Raw genomic sequence first — 15,000 nt, forward strand, 5'->3', positions numbered from 1 at the left:
TACGTATCAAAGGGTTAAAAATTAAGAAGATTTTGGATTTAGATCTACCAGACCAGCCCCATCCATACCTGAACTACGAGAATTCGAAGATGGAATGTGACAGACATCATCCAAAATATAAAATTTAGACAAATCAACAACACCTTCCAAAACAAACTAAAACAAGAGATACGATCAATACATCAAGACTCTAATGTTTACGTCGCCGCTGACAAAACCACAAATTTCTACAAACTCACCGCCAAGGAATACACACATTTACTTGACAACAGTATACAAGCAGATTACAAGAAACAAACACCATCTACGACACCAGACATTACAGCCAGCAGAAGACAAAAGCATCGCCGACAACCTACAGCTAAGCGACAGAATACACACCACGTCAAAATCGAACGCCTTCTTCACTCTCAGAGACTATAACCATAAATCGAACTTTCATAACCACGTCCAATGCCAACCACTTGGCCCCTATATTTCTACGAATGCTATTGAAAAACGGTTTGTGTTTTCACCAGCTCGGCACATCGAATATTTATATTAATTATCAAGTCTTAATTAAGCACGGTTTATAACGATAATTGGTGGTAGTGGTATTGATTAATTTACCTAAGTGCCGCCTGATTCTTAAAGAATGTTTATTCATCCTCAATTGGTTAGCACCCCCAGCCAATAAATACCTGGTAAAAAAACAAAGAATGGGGCTTTTGTTTTCATTTTAAGATAAACTTACAGTTGGTTTGGATTCTATGAAAATGAGGAACGAAAACCACGGTTATTGGAATTTCTTCTCATGCTTATTATTGACACCCATTAGAATTCCGAGATCCGAGACCAAAATCAGACAGAACTCATTTATTACATGTATAGTGAAAATATGGAATGATGATGAAAGTAATAATAATAATAATAATAATGATTTATTGCGGGCGAAATTATGAGCGATTTTTAAAATAAAGCAATTCATTAACACCTTTCTGTAAGATGTAATGGATTTTGTTCTTACACTTCAAACCATTATCATTATAGCAGGATCTCGTGTACTCTCCTTCCTATGACTTCTTACCTACCTAACAAGTGTCAGCCCTAGCAGCAGGTGTCAGTCAGTTTTATTTCTATCTCTACCTGTTATCCACTTATAGAGCATTCCAGTTTCTCCCTGTCATCCTAGTAACGAGGCTTATTTTAGATCTGATCATAATAATAATACACCAAGACTCAAATAACGACTCTCTCTCTCTCTCTCTCTCTCTCTCTCTCTCTCTCTCTCTCTCTCTCTCCCGCACGCTGACAAAAGCACCATTTTCTCATTGTAGAACACTTTTGCTTGATATTTATAGATTACGTTGAGCCCAAATCTGTCGAAATGTCTCAAACCTGGGATTTCTTTGAATAAAAAGAATGAAGTTTTGGGTTTAAAACATTTTGCCCCACATGTTAATCTATCCAATGTAATAAAGTAAAAATTTTCTAGTCAAAATTAGAAAAATGTGTTTTGTCATTTAACTGAAGTATTTGGATGTTTTAGGAGCCATGTGACTATATGGCTATCTAGACACATCTCAGGTAGTTATCAAACCACACACTAGTAAATATGATACCTATAAATATATACAGCCATAGTCATATCGTTAGAAGAGAGGATTGAGATGAAATATTATTTTCAGATTTTTATCTTTGTTTTTGCTAATACAAATCCATCTTTTCTATCTCAAAGAGAAGTCTTAGGTTCATTTTTTTGACACGTCGGGCGTCGTTTTAATCCATAGATTTATGATTTATTTATATTTTTCTGTCCAATATGCCAAAAGAGGGAATTTTATCTGTGGCTGAAATAAAAGAGGCATATGTGGTTTGGGGGAATTCCTTCGGTGTTTGGTGGGGCAACGGTTTTGGGTTTTATGTTTAAGCTTTCCGGGTATATAAATTGGAACCACAAACTGTAGTTGACCACAAGATCCATTTTTTAAAATAAGAAAGAATAGAACAGAAAAGAAAAATAAATACAAAACAGTCTGTATCTATGTCTGCCTATTTGTTTTCCTTTTTCTTTTAAACTTAAAAAAAAAAAATTGTTTATACGGTATTTTTGTTTATTTGCCTGCTTATTTTTACAGATTGGTTGTAATTGCATTTAAGTAGATAAAATAAGATAAATTTCATTGACTCATCCCAAGACATTTAGCGTCTCTCTCTCTCTCTCTCTCTCTCTCTCTCTCTCTCTCTCTCTCTCTCTCTCTCTCTCTCTCTCTATCAGGCACTGTTAGTGGTAGTGCAGTTATGGTCAATGGTTAAGTTCCTTGCTCAAGGAAAGAAAGTTACGATATGCCGTTGCCCGGGTGTAAGTACAGTGCCTTACCCATATAACCATCTCACCGACTCCCCACCTCTTTTAATGTCTTTATCTGATGGATCAGAATCCGCCCTCACACACAAAAAAGTCCATTTACCCCAGTCGTGTATATTGTGTGGGAATTGCTCATTTTATCATTTGGGGCTAGAATCTCCCTTGGTGTAAGGCACTCAACATGCTTACTCAACGCCTTGTGGGCAGCATGAAATGTTTTGTGATGCCAAGAAGGGGGGGGGGGGGGGTTGGTGTCTGCTTACATTGATGGCGAATGGCATTTTCCTGAGGGAAATTAGCGACCTCCCTTGCGCTTGTGCTGCTTAATGTCCTAATTTTGGATAGAATTAGAATAGTGTCTGGCTTCTCCCCTTATGATCGTAATAGATAATAAAAGATTTTTAAAATAAATAAATAAAATTCCCTTTATTCATCCCACAGGGTAATATGTCTCTAGGGTCTATTCCAAGGGAAAATTGGAATAACCCAGGCGTCAGCCGCAGTGCAGCGCCGCAAATTGAGATAGGGCGAGGTGACCTGTTCAAGGCCGCACATTGCAGTGGCGGGCGATCGAACTCGGTACCTTTTGGATACGAAGCAAATACTGGAACGCTGAGCCACGCTGCTTCCCATCAAATGTATAGAGCGCCAGCAATCACCACCTAATAATTTGTTCAATGGCGCTATACACGACACGGTTGACATAAGAGTTTCAAGAAAATTGAATGTCACAATTTAAAAAAAGTTAAATGTTACAATTGAAGACCCCAGTCCCAATACAAGAAGTGACATTTTCATGATTTTTAGCGAATCGTGGATAAATTTAAAGTACAATTACCTCAGTTCACTCACCAATTGTGTTCATGATCAACACGATCTAAGTCTAAATACTACAATCTTATATTTTATTTACTCTATCAAATTTTTACCTCCATTGTTTCAAAACTAATTTCCTGCGATTTAAGTACTTTTAGCACTATGCTCTTCAACTGTAGATGATATCTTAAGCTGTGCTGCTACGTAGGTGCACACATTAACAAGTCTGATAACGGTGCCTAGTACTGGCTTTATGTAACATTGTTGTCATGGACAATATTATGCGTAGGTTTTAGAGAATTTCCATTACAACAATTAGCCCATAACAGGTTGAGTTATCATGGCTGTCTTAAAACAGGAGGGGACGATATCAGTTTGCAGTGACTGATTAATTATTTCAGTTATTGATGGAATACGCTCGTCAATACAGGAAAAAATTATTTTTTCTGACACTGGCTGAAAAGAATTTAAAGTGTCACCATCGAAGGACTATTTATCTGTATAAAGCTCAAAATTGTCGAAGTCGTTTCAAGTTGTGTCAATTTTCTGATTAAAAATAAATCGAACATTTCAGGTAACTTGGCATCATTGTACTACAAAGAAGGGAGGGAGGGGTGATGGTGCTGATTATCCTAGAATTTCATCACATGTTGAGAACAGCTGTTTTAAAGATTTGGTATTTTTAAACTTGTCGTGATAATAGGCCTGCTTAGCTGCTATTATTGTCTTTTTCCATTTGAAAGTGACTGATCCGAAACAGTTCCAGTGTTCCTGTCGGTGGGTCTTCTTCCATAAACGTTCCGATTTTCGCACCTCGTGGCTTGGCCAACATCCTCTAGGGCGGGGACGACTGGATTGTCTAAGTCTATAGCACAACAGTTCTTTCTTTTCTTACCCCTCCTCGATGACGCATGAGTACCATCTTCATCGCCGTTCCCTGTTATTATATTGTTTAATCCCGGGCTCGCATTTTTCGTGTTCCATGACTGCTACAGCATGTTGGAAAACGAGACAAATTTATAAAACATTCAAACAAACATCAAAGAAACACAAAAATACTCCACGCTTAAAAAAAAGAAAGATAATAATAATAATAATAATAATAATAATAATAATAATAATATATAATAATAATAATAATAATAATAATAATAATAATAGTAAAATATGAATAATAACAAAAACAAAGGACAAAAAATTAAACAAATAAAAAGAAGGTTAAAGATATGATGCAAGCAACACGATATAATATATTATGGATTGAAATTCCATGCCATTTGGAAACAGCTACAACACACTACACATGTGTTCAAATGGTTGTCAAACTCGAAGACTTTGAACGTTGGCCTCAAACACCTGGTGGTTTCCTGATTTCCGAGATAGAATGATAACGACAACACATCTTTAATTTCCCCATGCCATAGGCCATAGGCAGATTACTGTTGTAAACAGATGATGAAACACATTTAAAAAATTTTGATCAAAATTTTTGTGTTTTTTTTTTTTAAATTCCAAGTGTCGATGGATTAGGATGGCTCTCCACTTCTCCATTTTTTTATACCGGAGACTTCGAAGATGGCGATGTTGACTTGGAAAAAAACAAACTGAAGTTTAAGAATATTTTGACAATGTAAAAAAAATCTTTATTCGTCGATATTTGCTAAGATAAATTCTGATCAAAATATGTTTTAAGTGTTTGGTTCGTGTACAGCAGCTAGGCAGATGAGTCGATGCTTGCACTGTCTGACCGTTCTAATAATCCATGAACTGTAATCTGCCAAGACAAATACTTCGATATGATGACTAGCAGAACGGCAACGACCATGACAATGATGACTGTGATGGGGATGGGATATTATTGATTCAAGCTAGGCCTCTTTCTTGCCGCACACCGACAAAACGTCATTTTTTCATTAATGGCCAAAAAACGTATACTCATTAGATAGATTAAGATGACAACCCCCCCCCCCCCCCTTTCTATCTTGTTATGGTTTCTCTTTTCGAGATTTCTTTGATGTCTCTGCTACAAGACCTTTTTGACATACTAAACGTCATGTTAATTCATAAATACTGATAGAAAGTAGAATATATTTTGCCTAAGTGAACAGAAAAGCGTCTTGGCAGTACAGCTTTCGCCTTTATTACCATATGAATCGATGTTCGATTCACGTGTCCTTACGCACCTATCAAGTTTACTACGACCAAGTGACATGGAATGCATTAGATAAATGCCAAAGTTGCATAAGAATTGAGACTTTAAATACTAATCAAATGGTAGCATATCAGCATAGCGGAAAAATAACAAAATGCGCATCAGAAAATGGTTCAGTCAACAAATACCTTGGCCCGTTTTCGTGAATGAGGACTAGATTTAGTAATTTACTAGTCTAGTATATGACTAGCTAGGCTTAAGCCCAAGCGAAGTGTCTAAAAAATATGATTTCATGAACGCTCTCTAGTCTCGGACAAGCTAGTCACATGCTTAGAAGTGGGCGTTGTAAGGACGGTGACTAATTCGGCTATTTTGTGCGGGTAACATCACCTCTCTACTACATTGAAGATAGGGAAGATAGACACTCATTCATACTTACAACGCAAAAGATTTCCAGACTGGAAATTATTAGTAACACACGTGATATTGACTGTCGACTGTTATAGACGGACTGCAATGATGCTCATGTCCATCGTCGACTGTCAATTCTATAGACTGTTCGAAGATGAATAAGGCAGTTTCATCGAGACAACCGAATGCCGAGTTTGAAACTCAAAGAAATTGAACCAAGACAACAAATAATTACACAAAAGAGAAAGTGTGTTCAGATTTATCACATTACTTCAGTCCATTGCAATGTCAACAGAATAACTTTTGTCTCCACCATCGAATAATTTTTATTTTTTTTTGGTTGTTCTTTGACGCAAATCCTTCGATTTCGCAGTCTTTTTGTTCACTCTCATTGAGAGTCTCAACTCCGAGCCGATAGATTGTTTTTTTTTGTTTGTTTTGGTTTTTACTCACAAAAATGAGTATTTTCGACGATCTGCATTTTCTTACAGTTTTTAAAAGCCAGTGTCAGTGGCAACAGGACACTTTTTGCCTCTGTCATTCGTAACCGACGTATTATCTTTCCGATGCCAAGCTCTCTCCTCTAAAAAAGAAAAAGCTGCTATCTTGTTGACGCTTTGACGTCACCTAGTAACTAGACGCAGACTTAGTCATGAAGTCTTGCTTCGGAAAATGACTGCAACTTAGTCCGAAGGTGCCGTGATTTTAGTCCCGGACTTGCTTAGTCAGTTCACGTGAAATCCGATTTTTTAAAGTCAGAGGTAGTCAGAGACTAAGCGCTAGTCCGCGTTCATGAAAACGGTTCCATTAGTGCTTTTACAGTGCGTAAGTTAAGTAAATTTGGACAAGCTTGAAAACACCAGTGCCAGCTTTGAAGAATTTATCAAGGAAGCCACATTCTTCATAACTGAACTGCATGCTACGGATTTGACGATGAAGCAACTATGACTGGCGCCAAGTGCAAAGTTTGGCTGAAGACCACAGGGAAAAAATTATTAAATAGGTCCCTGACTTGATAACTACACCCCATATAACCCCCAGAAGGGATAACAGCAAAAGAGAGCACATACAGACGGCAATTTGGTTCCAGTCTTCGAAAAATCCCCCAGATTTACAACCAACAGATTTTGGGTGGATAAAGTTACCAGCAAACATGTAACTTGCTCTAATCACAGTGCTAAGCAACACATCAAGTGTACCACCCGAGTTAATAGGCACTATTCAATTTCTTCTGAAAAACCTTGTGGAACATCAAAATGTGGCTGTGTTGCCGTGCAGCTTCCGTGTACAATAGTTTGTAAATACTATGATCACTAGATCTGTCAAAATCGCCTTTTTCAAGCTACTCTCGTGTCAAGCGATGAGTCAAACGAGGAAGACATCGATGACGAGTGCAGATACAAGCCGAAAATTGTCATTCCATTTTTTTGTCCTTCAGTAATTAGCAGTGTAAAAAAGCAAAGGTGAAGAAATCTAAAGACTCAATCCATGGCTTGGTCTGACATCATGGAGACTCTATCCATGTTGTTGTGTGATCCGACACCTTTGTCACATAATTGTCAATTTTCATTATTGCAATTATACTTGCACCGCTGTAGATAATTTAAATATCAACAAATAGCATAAATATCCAAAATTCTGTATTGGTCTCGTCAGGACTTTTAATTTGGTATCAAACACGGCAACATTTGGGTCACTTTATAAAACGACCTTGGCAGTGACCTTGACCCTTTAAATATTTAAAATGCTAATGATTTGTCAACTATTCGGTCAATTTTTTTTTAAAATTAAGTATTGTTGCATTTAATTTGACTAAACCTTTCATTCTGTATACTATAAAATGATTTCTGAGGATTAAAAAAACAAAACCTTTTCATGACCTTGTGAATTAATTTCTCAATATACTCAAGGCAGCACTATTCAGATATTTAATCTAGAGATGTTCAACTTTGATAAAATGAAAAAATAAATTTGGCGAACAATTTTTTGGTGTTCATGGTTTGGCATCCAGAATACTAGTTCAACCGACAAGTACCCGTTTAAACTATTGATGCTATGCTTTTAGGTAAAATACTCACAACATCCGCCAGCACACCAAACTATGTATAACGTTAAACGTTTATAGTAATCTGACCTCGATGCTGTGCCCGTGGCTGGCTAGGGCACTTAATACACATTGACACACTCAACTCTGACGTGAATGGGTAATAGGCTATACAATTGGCAAAGACGGAAATTTGTAAAGACTACTGTATTAAAAGGATGGCTAACTTGAAATGGAAATATGGTTCCACGTGCCCTATGGTGTCATTAATGAAGCACTGGGGAGGGCGTTGAGAACGGTGAATGAGCAATTATTGTCCATAGGTTGTTTCATTATTGGATATAATTAAAATTAGAGGAAATATATTCGTACAAAACACCACTGCCACCACCATCATCATCGTCACCGCCACAACCATCACTACTACTCCTGGGTGGGGTTCCTGACCTCCTAGTGGGCAGGGAGGTACTTTCTGTGTCTTCTATCCCCCTATATCTGTTTTCCAAACTTACTTTCTGTCTTTGTCTTGGAATGAGATTACTTGGTTTTGTCCTGGTCCTGGTCAGACGCCCTGACTGAGAGGGAATCAGTCAAATTTAGTTTTGGGAGATGATATTTTTTTCCTTGTAAATCATCTCTCTGTTATGCACTGTATTATGTTTTGTTTACACATATTATATTATATGATTTGTAAACATTTGAGTGTGTTCCTCTTAGTGGGGTCCTGTGCTTGTGTCTAGATGAGACTTTTAGGTGATCTCAAACTAAGTACATTGATAGTGTGCTCTTGGAATCTGCATCTGTTCTCTATTTGAACCAGTTCTCCTTTGTCTTACCTTTTCATGGGTGTTTTAATTGTAATTCTAGAACTTTTTGCTTTCCCATTTTCTTCCTTTTTACTGGCGCTGATATAACCTTAATGTGTTGCAAGTGCCGTAAAACCCTTCAAAACAAAAACAAACCACCACTACAACTACCACCACCACCATCCTCCTTCTCTCCTCCCACCCTCTCTTCTCCACCACCACCACCATCATCATCATTATCATCATCATCTTAAGCTGTCATGGCTTTCTCTCCAATCTTTTGTAATATTCCATCCAGCACTCCAATGTTATCCCACGAGGTTTGATTGTAGCACGGAATGCACGTAGGGCCCTGATGTTTTATAGTGTATTCCCCAATCCTTTGCTGGCCTGCCAGTAGAACCAGTCACCATCTCATACAAACTTGCCCAACTCTGACAAAACACCATTATTGTTTCATTTTTGCCAAAACCATAATTTTACTTTTACCATCTATCCAAATGACCTTCGACATGGCATAGCGCCTCAAATCCGATACTCCCAAGGACGGCTCGGGTATGGCTTATTGTTTTCTAAATTAAAATTGGTGGTCATCGTAATCGTCCGATATTTGAAGCAAAAGTTTTCTGGCCAATTTAAGAATAAAAACAAACAAAAAGAAAGAAAACGTGTACGGCAGAAACCGTTCCGTCTCTGCTACTCGTTGTTCCCAAACACCAAACAGATATACCGATAAATCAATACACCACACAACCTACTCATTTCCCCTCATCGTCATCGCCCCTTTCTTGGGATTTTTCTCTCTCCTGCTATCGGACAATAACCTACAAGTTAGTATAAAAAACCGTAACCCCGGTCTCACGATTTCAGTTTAAAATGCTTGAATATTACGATTGATTCATCCCTCAGCTGGTGAATCAAACATGCAATAGGGTTCTATATTCAGCCGTGGGTACCGTATAGCTTATCATGATAATATAATTTGTCACCGTGCCTGTTTAGTCAACCCGATTACACCGGTTTCAATCCATAAGTTTTTGTGACCAAATAATACACAAAGCAGACGTGCGAGTAGTACAGATCTTATCTGTGCAGACATTTTTTTTCTTTTTGAACTTGAAGCCAAATTGTCTAATTCTATTACTACTACTACAACTACATACTACTACTAAAACTACTACTACTACTACTACTACTACTACTACTACTACTACTACTACTACTACTACTACTACTACTACTACTACTACTACTACTACTACTACTACTACTACTACTACTACTACTACTACTACTACTACTACTACTACTACTACTACTACTACTAATTTTACTTATTATTTGAGAAAACAGGTATCGGATATATCATGAATTTTGCTTTGGTCCCCAAATCTCTGTTATATTAAATTCCCACTCTATTTTTTTTAATTTATTTATTTGTGTGTAAAGTTCATATTATAATTATATCCACTGTTTCGTTTTAAAACGTAGGCCCAATAGTCTTTATTATTATATTATTATTATTATTATTATTATTATTATTATTATTATTATTATTATTATTATTATTATTATTATTATTATTATTTATTATTATTATTATTATTATTATTGTTATTATTATTATTATTATATTATTATTATTATTATTATTATTATTATTATTATATTATTATTATTAGTTATTTATTACCATATACCCTATTCGATTCGTCCAATGTATTTAAGACCCAACTCTCTGATCTCATTACTGTATTAATGTTAAACGTTTGATTTGATTCGTGTTAGCGTAATGATTAAACGGGGGCTCTCTTCTTTCATTTCTCACATGCATATCGAAGGCTACAGAACTAGGATGTGTGTGTGTGTGTGTATGTGTGTGTGTGTGTGATGCGTCGTGGTTTCAGTTTGGAAAGATGATGTAATGACACGTCTCCTAGTAAGGTTCTCTTTCTTCACATGACTGTCAAAACGACTTGCTTACTTAAACCAGGAAACTTACTAAATATTTAACCCAACATCACAAACTACAAACTGGTATTAATCTCGAGTTTATTTTGACGGTCAAAGTTGAATTTATAGCAACACATATATATATATATATATATATATATATATATATATATATATATATATATATATATATATATATATATTGAGTCGTGTTTGATACAATTATGGTACGAAAAGTGCTCGACATGTAGCAATGGAGCGAATTATTATTTTAATATTTACCACAATGTTTGAGACAGTCTACATTAATGTTTCAGCCCCAATGACGATGGCTAATTGGGCCTGAAACATTAATGTAGACTGTCTCAAACATTGGGGTAAATATTAAAATTATATATATATATATATATATATATATATATATATATATATATATATATATATATATATATATATATATATATATATATATATATGAAACTTGCGTAACATTTGTATATATTGAATGCAATAATAAGTTTCAGATTTCAGACTGTGAAACAAGAGTGTCATTTTAATCAATCAACATAGCATGACATAAAACTTTTGTGGCCAAAATGAAAAATATGTGCTTTATTAGAGTATGGCCTTATTGATTGGCTATCTGGAGCAGATTTTGAAGTAACAGCCGGTTTTCTTTCTTTGTGTGACAGTTAGTAGTACATACACATTATACCCTCCTACGCGTCCTATTCACGTAATATAACGCATTGCATCACATGTTTGGAGTTTCACTGCCCCGCCTCTTTCCTCAGTCTGACCACCGCCTTTTTTTTTCTATTGAGAAGCAATCATCAGTTTTCGGGCTTCTCTCCTTTACTGTTGTGTACACAGAGACAACAAAATATAAAAGTAACCCCATATAAATTCTAAAGTTTTTAGCCAGAAAACTAGATCTAGTTCTTCAAATATCAGTCGATGAGAAAATGACTCTCATCTTGTCATTCATTCTCAAACCTGGGATTTCCCAAAACTATCATAGGGAATCCCGGAGTTTGTTTTTTTTTTGACAAGTTGATAGTCGATTTTGGAGGTCGGGTTTTCTAGCCACAGTTTTAGAAATAAATGATATGTGACCCATGGACTCGTACTGGTTTTATGTCGGGATGAAGCAGATGTTCATAAGTGAAGAATATATATATATATATATATATATATATATAAAATATATATATATATATATATATATATATATATATATATATTTATATATATATATATTTATTTATTTATAAATATATATATATATATATATATATATATATATATATATATATATATATATATATATATATATATATATATATATTGCAAAATATGCACATTGAGCGATGGGCACATAGTAACAGGATTAATATCAGAACGCAATGATGGGCATGGTTTGACATTGTTTTAATGGCCAAAATTTTGCGATGACAAGAGAATATTTCCTAAAACAATGGGCCCATGACAATTGGGGTTTCCAGACCTGCATCTGGAAAGTACACGCCGACATTGAACATTGTGTTTTTATTTTCTATTGAACGCTGCCGTTTGATGTGAGAGCACGGCCAGTATATACTCGGCGTCGTAATTTAGGATCAGTAGGATCGTGACTTAAAAGAAGAATTTATCCTATTCAGTTTTGCACGCGATAAGACACTCGTTTAACATAAATCCATAACAATGAATATTTCGGACCCAAAACCCTTCTCTGCTACCAATAAAACGATATGAAATGGTAAAATGAATGCAGAAGGTCCCGTATCCCAGAATTCTGGTTTCTAGTTATAGTTTTGTCGCTTTATTTTCTTTTCTTTTTTTTTTCTTTCTAAATAACAGACATGCAGCCAATAAATTGATAAAAAGAAAATTGCCATATATTCCCTAAAGAAAATAGTCAACGACCATTATATGTTTGAGATGGATTGGCGTGATTTGACCGTCGGAAGATTCCGTAGGTAATCTCCCCTGGCCTGGCTGACAGGATCTTCGTAGTACTCAACACTGGTTTTTGATGGTCGATAAAGCGATCAATCCAGGCGCAATATACGGACGCTGTCTGTTTATTTACCATTTTGTAAGCCGAAATCAACACTATTATTATTGGCTCTTTGCATATATGTGTAAGCTTATATTGCTTGCTTTGGATCTGATGCAATCTTCACAATCAACATGTCTCTGAGTCAGACATTTTAATGAAAGAAAAACTAGAATGAGCTTTGGTCTTCCCTCACCTCATGATGATGGGGAGGATGGGGAGGATGATTACTTCTACTTTTCCTCCACCTCCTCCTCCTCCTCCTCCTCCTCCTCCTCCTCCTCCTCCTCCTCCTCCTCCTCCTAATAAAACAACAACAACTACTACTACTACTACTACTACTACTACTACTACTACTACTACTACTACTACTACTACTACTACTGCTACTATTACTACTACTACTACTATTGTTACAACAACTACTACTACCACCACCACCACCACTACTAATACAACAACAACTACTACTACTACTACTACTACTACTACTACTACTACTACTACTACTACTACTATACTACTACTACTACTATATTTCTACTACTACTACTACTTCTACTGCTACTACTACTACTAATAATAATAATAGTAGTAGTAGTAGTAGTAGTAGTAGTAGTAGTAGTAGTAGTAGTAGTAGTAGTAGTAGTATCTATTCATTGTTTTAAAATTGCCGTGGAATTTTACATCATGTTTTATTGATTTTTAAAAAATGGAAATGTATTTCCTTGTTTTTTTTCCGGCGTTTTTTTTTTTACATTATCAGGCAGATTTGAGGAACTCCTTACTAACAATCCCTTAGAGCCACCATAATAAAGCGTTGAACTGAAGCTTATTCAATTTTCCGTAACGTTAAACGGTAGTAAAAGCTGTTTGCTCTTATTTTCTAGATGGGACACAAAGTGTCGTCACAAAGTATTTCCATTTGAGCTTACAGTAGACTTAACACTTATTGTACTTATTTTAATATTTGCTGCTTCCCCCCCCCCCCCCCCCCAAAAAAAATAATATAAATAAATTCTGATTCTTCTCCCCTAGATTCGGATTTTGTTTTAAGAAAATGTTAGAATCAAATTGGTGAAAATGATCTTTTTAAACTTTTCGAAATAGATTTAGAACCAACTGCATGGCTTACTACTTGAGTTCCATAAGAATTGGAATGATAATCGTGCATTTTGAGTTCATTCTGATTGGGTTTTTATGTTCGAATTTTGATATCTGCTATTTCATATTTCCCCCGCAAAAGCTTTTTTTTTTTTTAAATACTTTACCAATATTATGAGATCTGTTATAGACCTAGCTAGTCAAGCACAGTAAGATGAACGAGGCTCCTGAAAAACATAAGAAAAGAAAACAAAACATTCCTGATCTCAAGAGAATCCGAAACTGGTCCGGTCCGTTTGGTAGGAGTGTTGGATATATTCTACCAATCGATCTATTGACCCCCTTCCTCCACTCCCCCCAACATCTCTCTCTCTCTCTCTCTCTCTCTCTCTCTCTCTCTCTCTCTCTCTCTCTCTCTCTCTATCGATCTATCTATCTATCTATCTATCTATCTATCTATCTATCTATCTATCTATCTATCTATCTATCTATCTATCTATCTATATATATATATATATATATATCTATCTATCTATCTATCTATCTATCTATCTATCTATCTATCTATCTATCTATCTATCTGTCTGTCTGTCTATCTATCTCTCTCTCTCTCTCTCTCTCTCTCTCTCTCTCTCCTCTCTCTCCTTGTATTGTCTTGGATAGTTGTCTGAGATCCAGAATGTTTTTTTTCTACAGTATCCCAATCGTCCCATCGGCGACGAATTCTGTTCAGCCCAGTAATGAATTATTTAACCCCCTCCCTAGAGACGCATTAGTTCGGCGTGCTCACTTTGTGCTTGATGCTGGAAACGTCGAGTAATTGGATCCACTTAACTCCGACTTCCTATAGAGACAGTCTTGCCATACTGTCACCCCAATTCACTGGCATAGAAGTATCGGTAGGGGCTGCCTGAAGCCTGTGATCGTGAAAATACTAACGAAAGAGTGAAATTAGAGAACGATACAGACAATGGACGTTTCGGGCACAAACCCTTCGTCAGCACATCACTACTCAAATTAACGTGGAAAAGAAATAACATTAAATAAAATGCAAAATAACTTTCGTCTGTTTTGTTTGAGTATAGACGGGCAACTACTACTATTACTACTACTACTACTACTACTACTACTACTACTACTACTACTACCACTACTACTACTACTACTACTACTACTACTACTACTACGACGACTACTACTACTACTACTACTACTACAGTAAACATTAATGTCTGTTCTTTCTTTTTTAAAATTATTTTTCAGGGATTACAGAAGATAACGACTCAGTTATTAAAGAGGGAATTCCCC

At 35.9% G+C, this 15,000-nt stretch overlaps 1 protein-coding gene across 9 annotated transcripts in view; it reads left to right on the forward strand.

The window, feature by feature from the left end:
• Positions 1–15,000, forward strand: part of LOC144971419 (F-BAR and double SH3 domains protein 2-like) — a 73,716-nt gene that overhangs the window by 12,749 nt on the left and 45,967 nt on the right. For all 9 annotated transcript variants that reach the window (XM_078912296.1, XM_078912290.1, XM_078912298.1 and 6 more), the window contains exon 4: positions 14,956–15,000. This exon is cut by the window's right edge and continues 41 nt beyond it. In XM_078912296.1, coding sequence (XP_078768422.1) covers positions 14,956–15,000 — 45 coding nt within the window. The remainder of the gene's footprint in view (positions 1–14,955) is intronic.

The sequence above is a fragment of the Berghia stephanieae genome, chromosome 4 (assembly GCF_034508935.2).
Source record: "Berghia stephanieae isolate SIO BIC M18660-M18661 chromosome 4, UCSD_Bste_1.3, whole genome shotgun sequence".
Taxonomy (NCBI): Eukaryota; Metazoa; Mollusca; class Gastropoda; order Nudibranchia; family Aeolidiidae; genus Berghia; species Berghia stephanieae.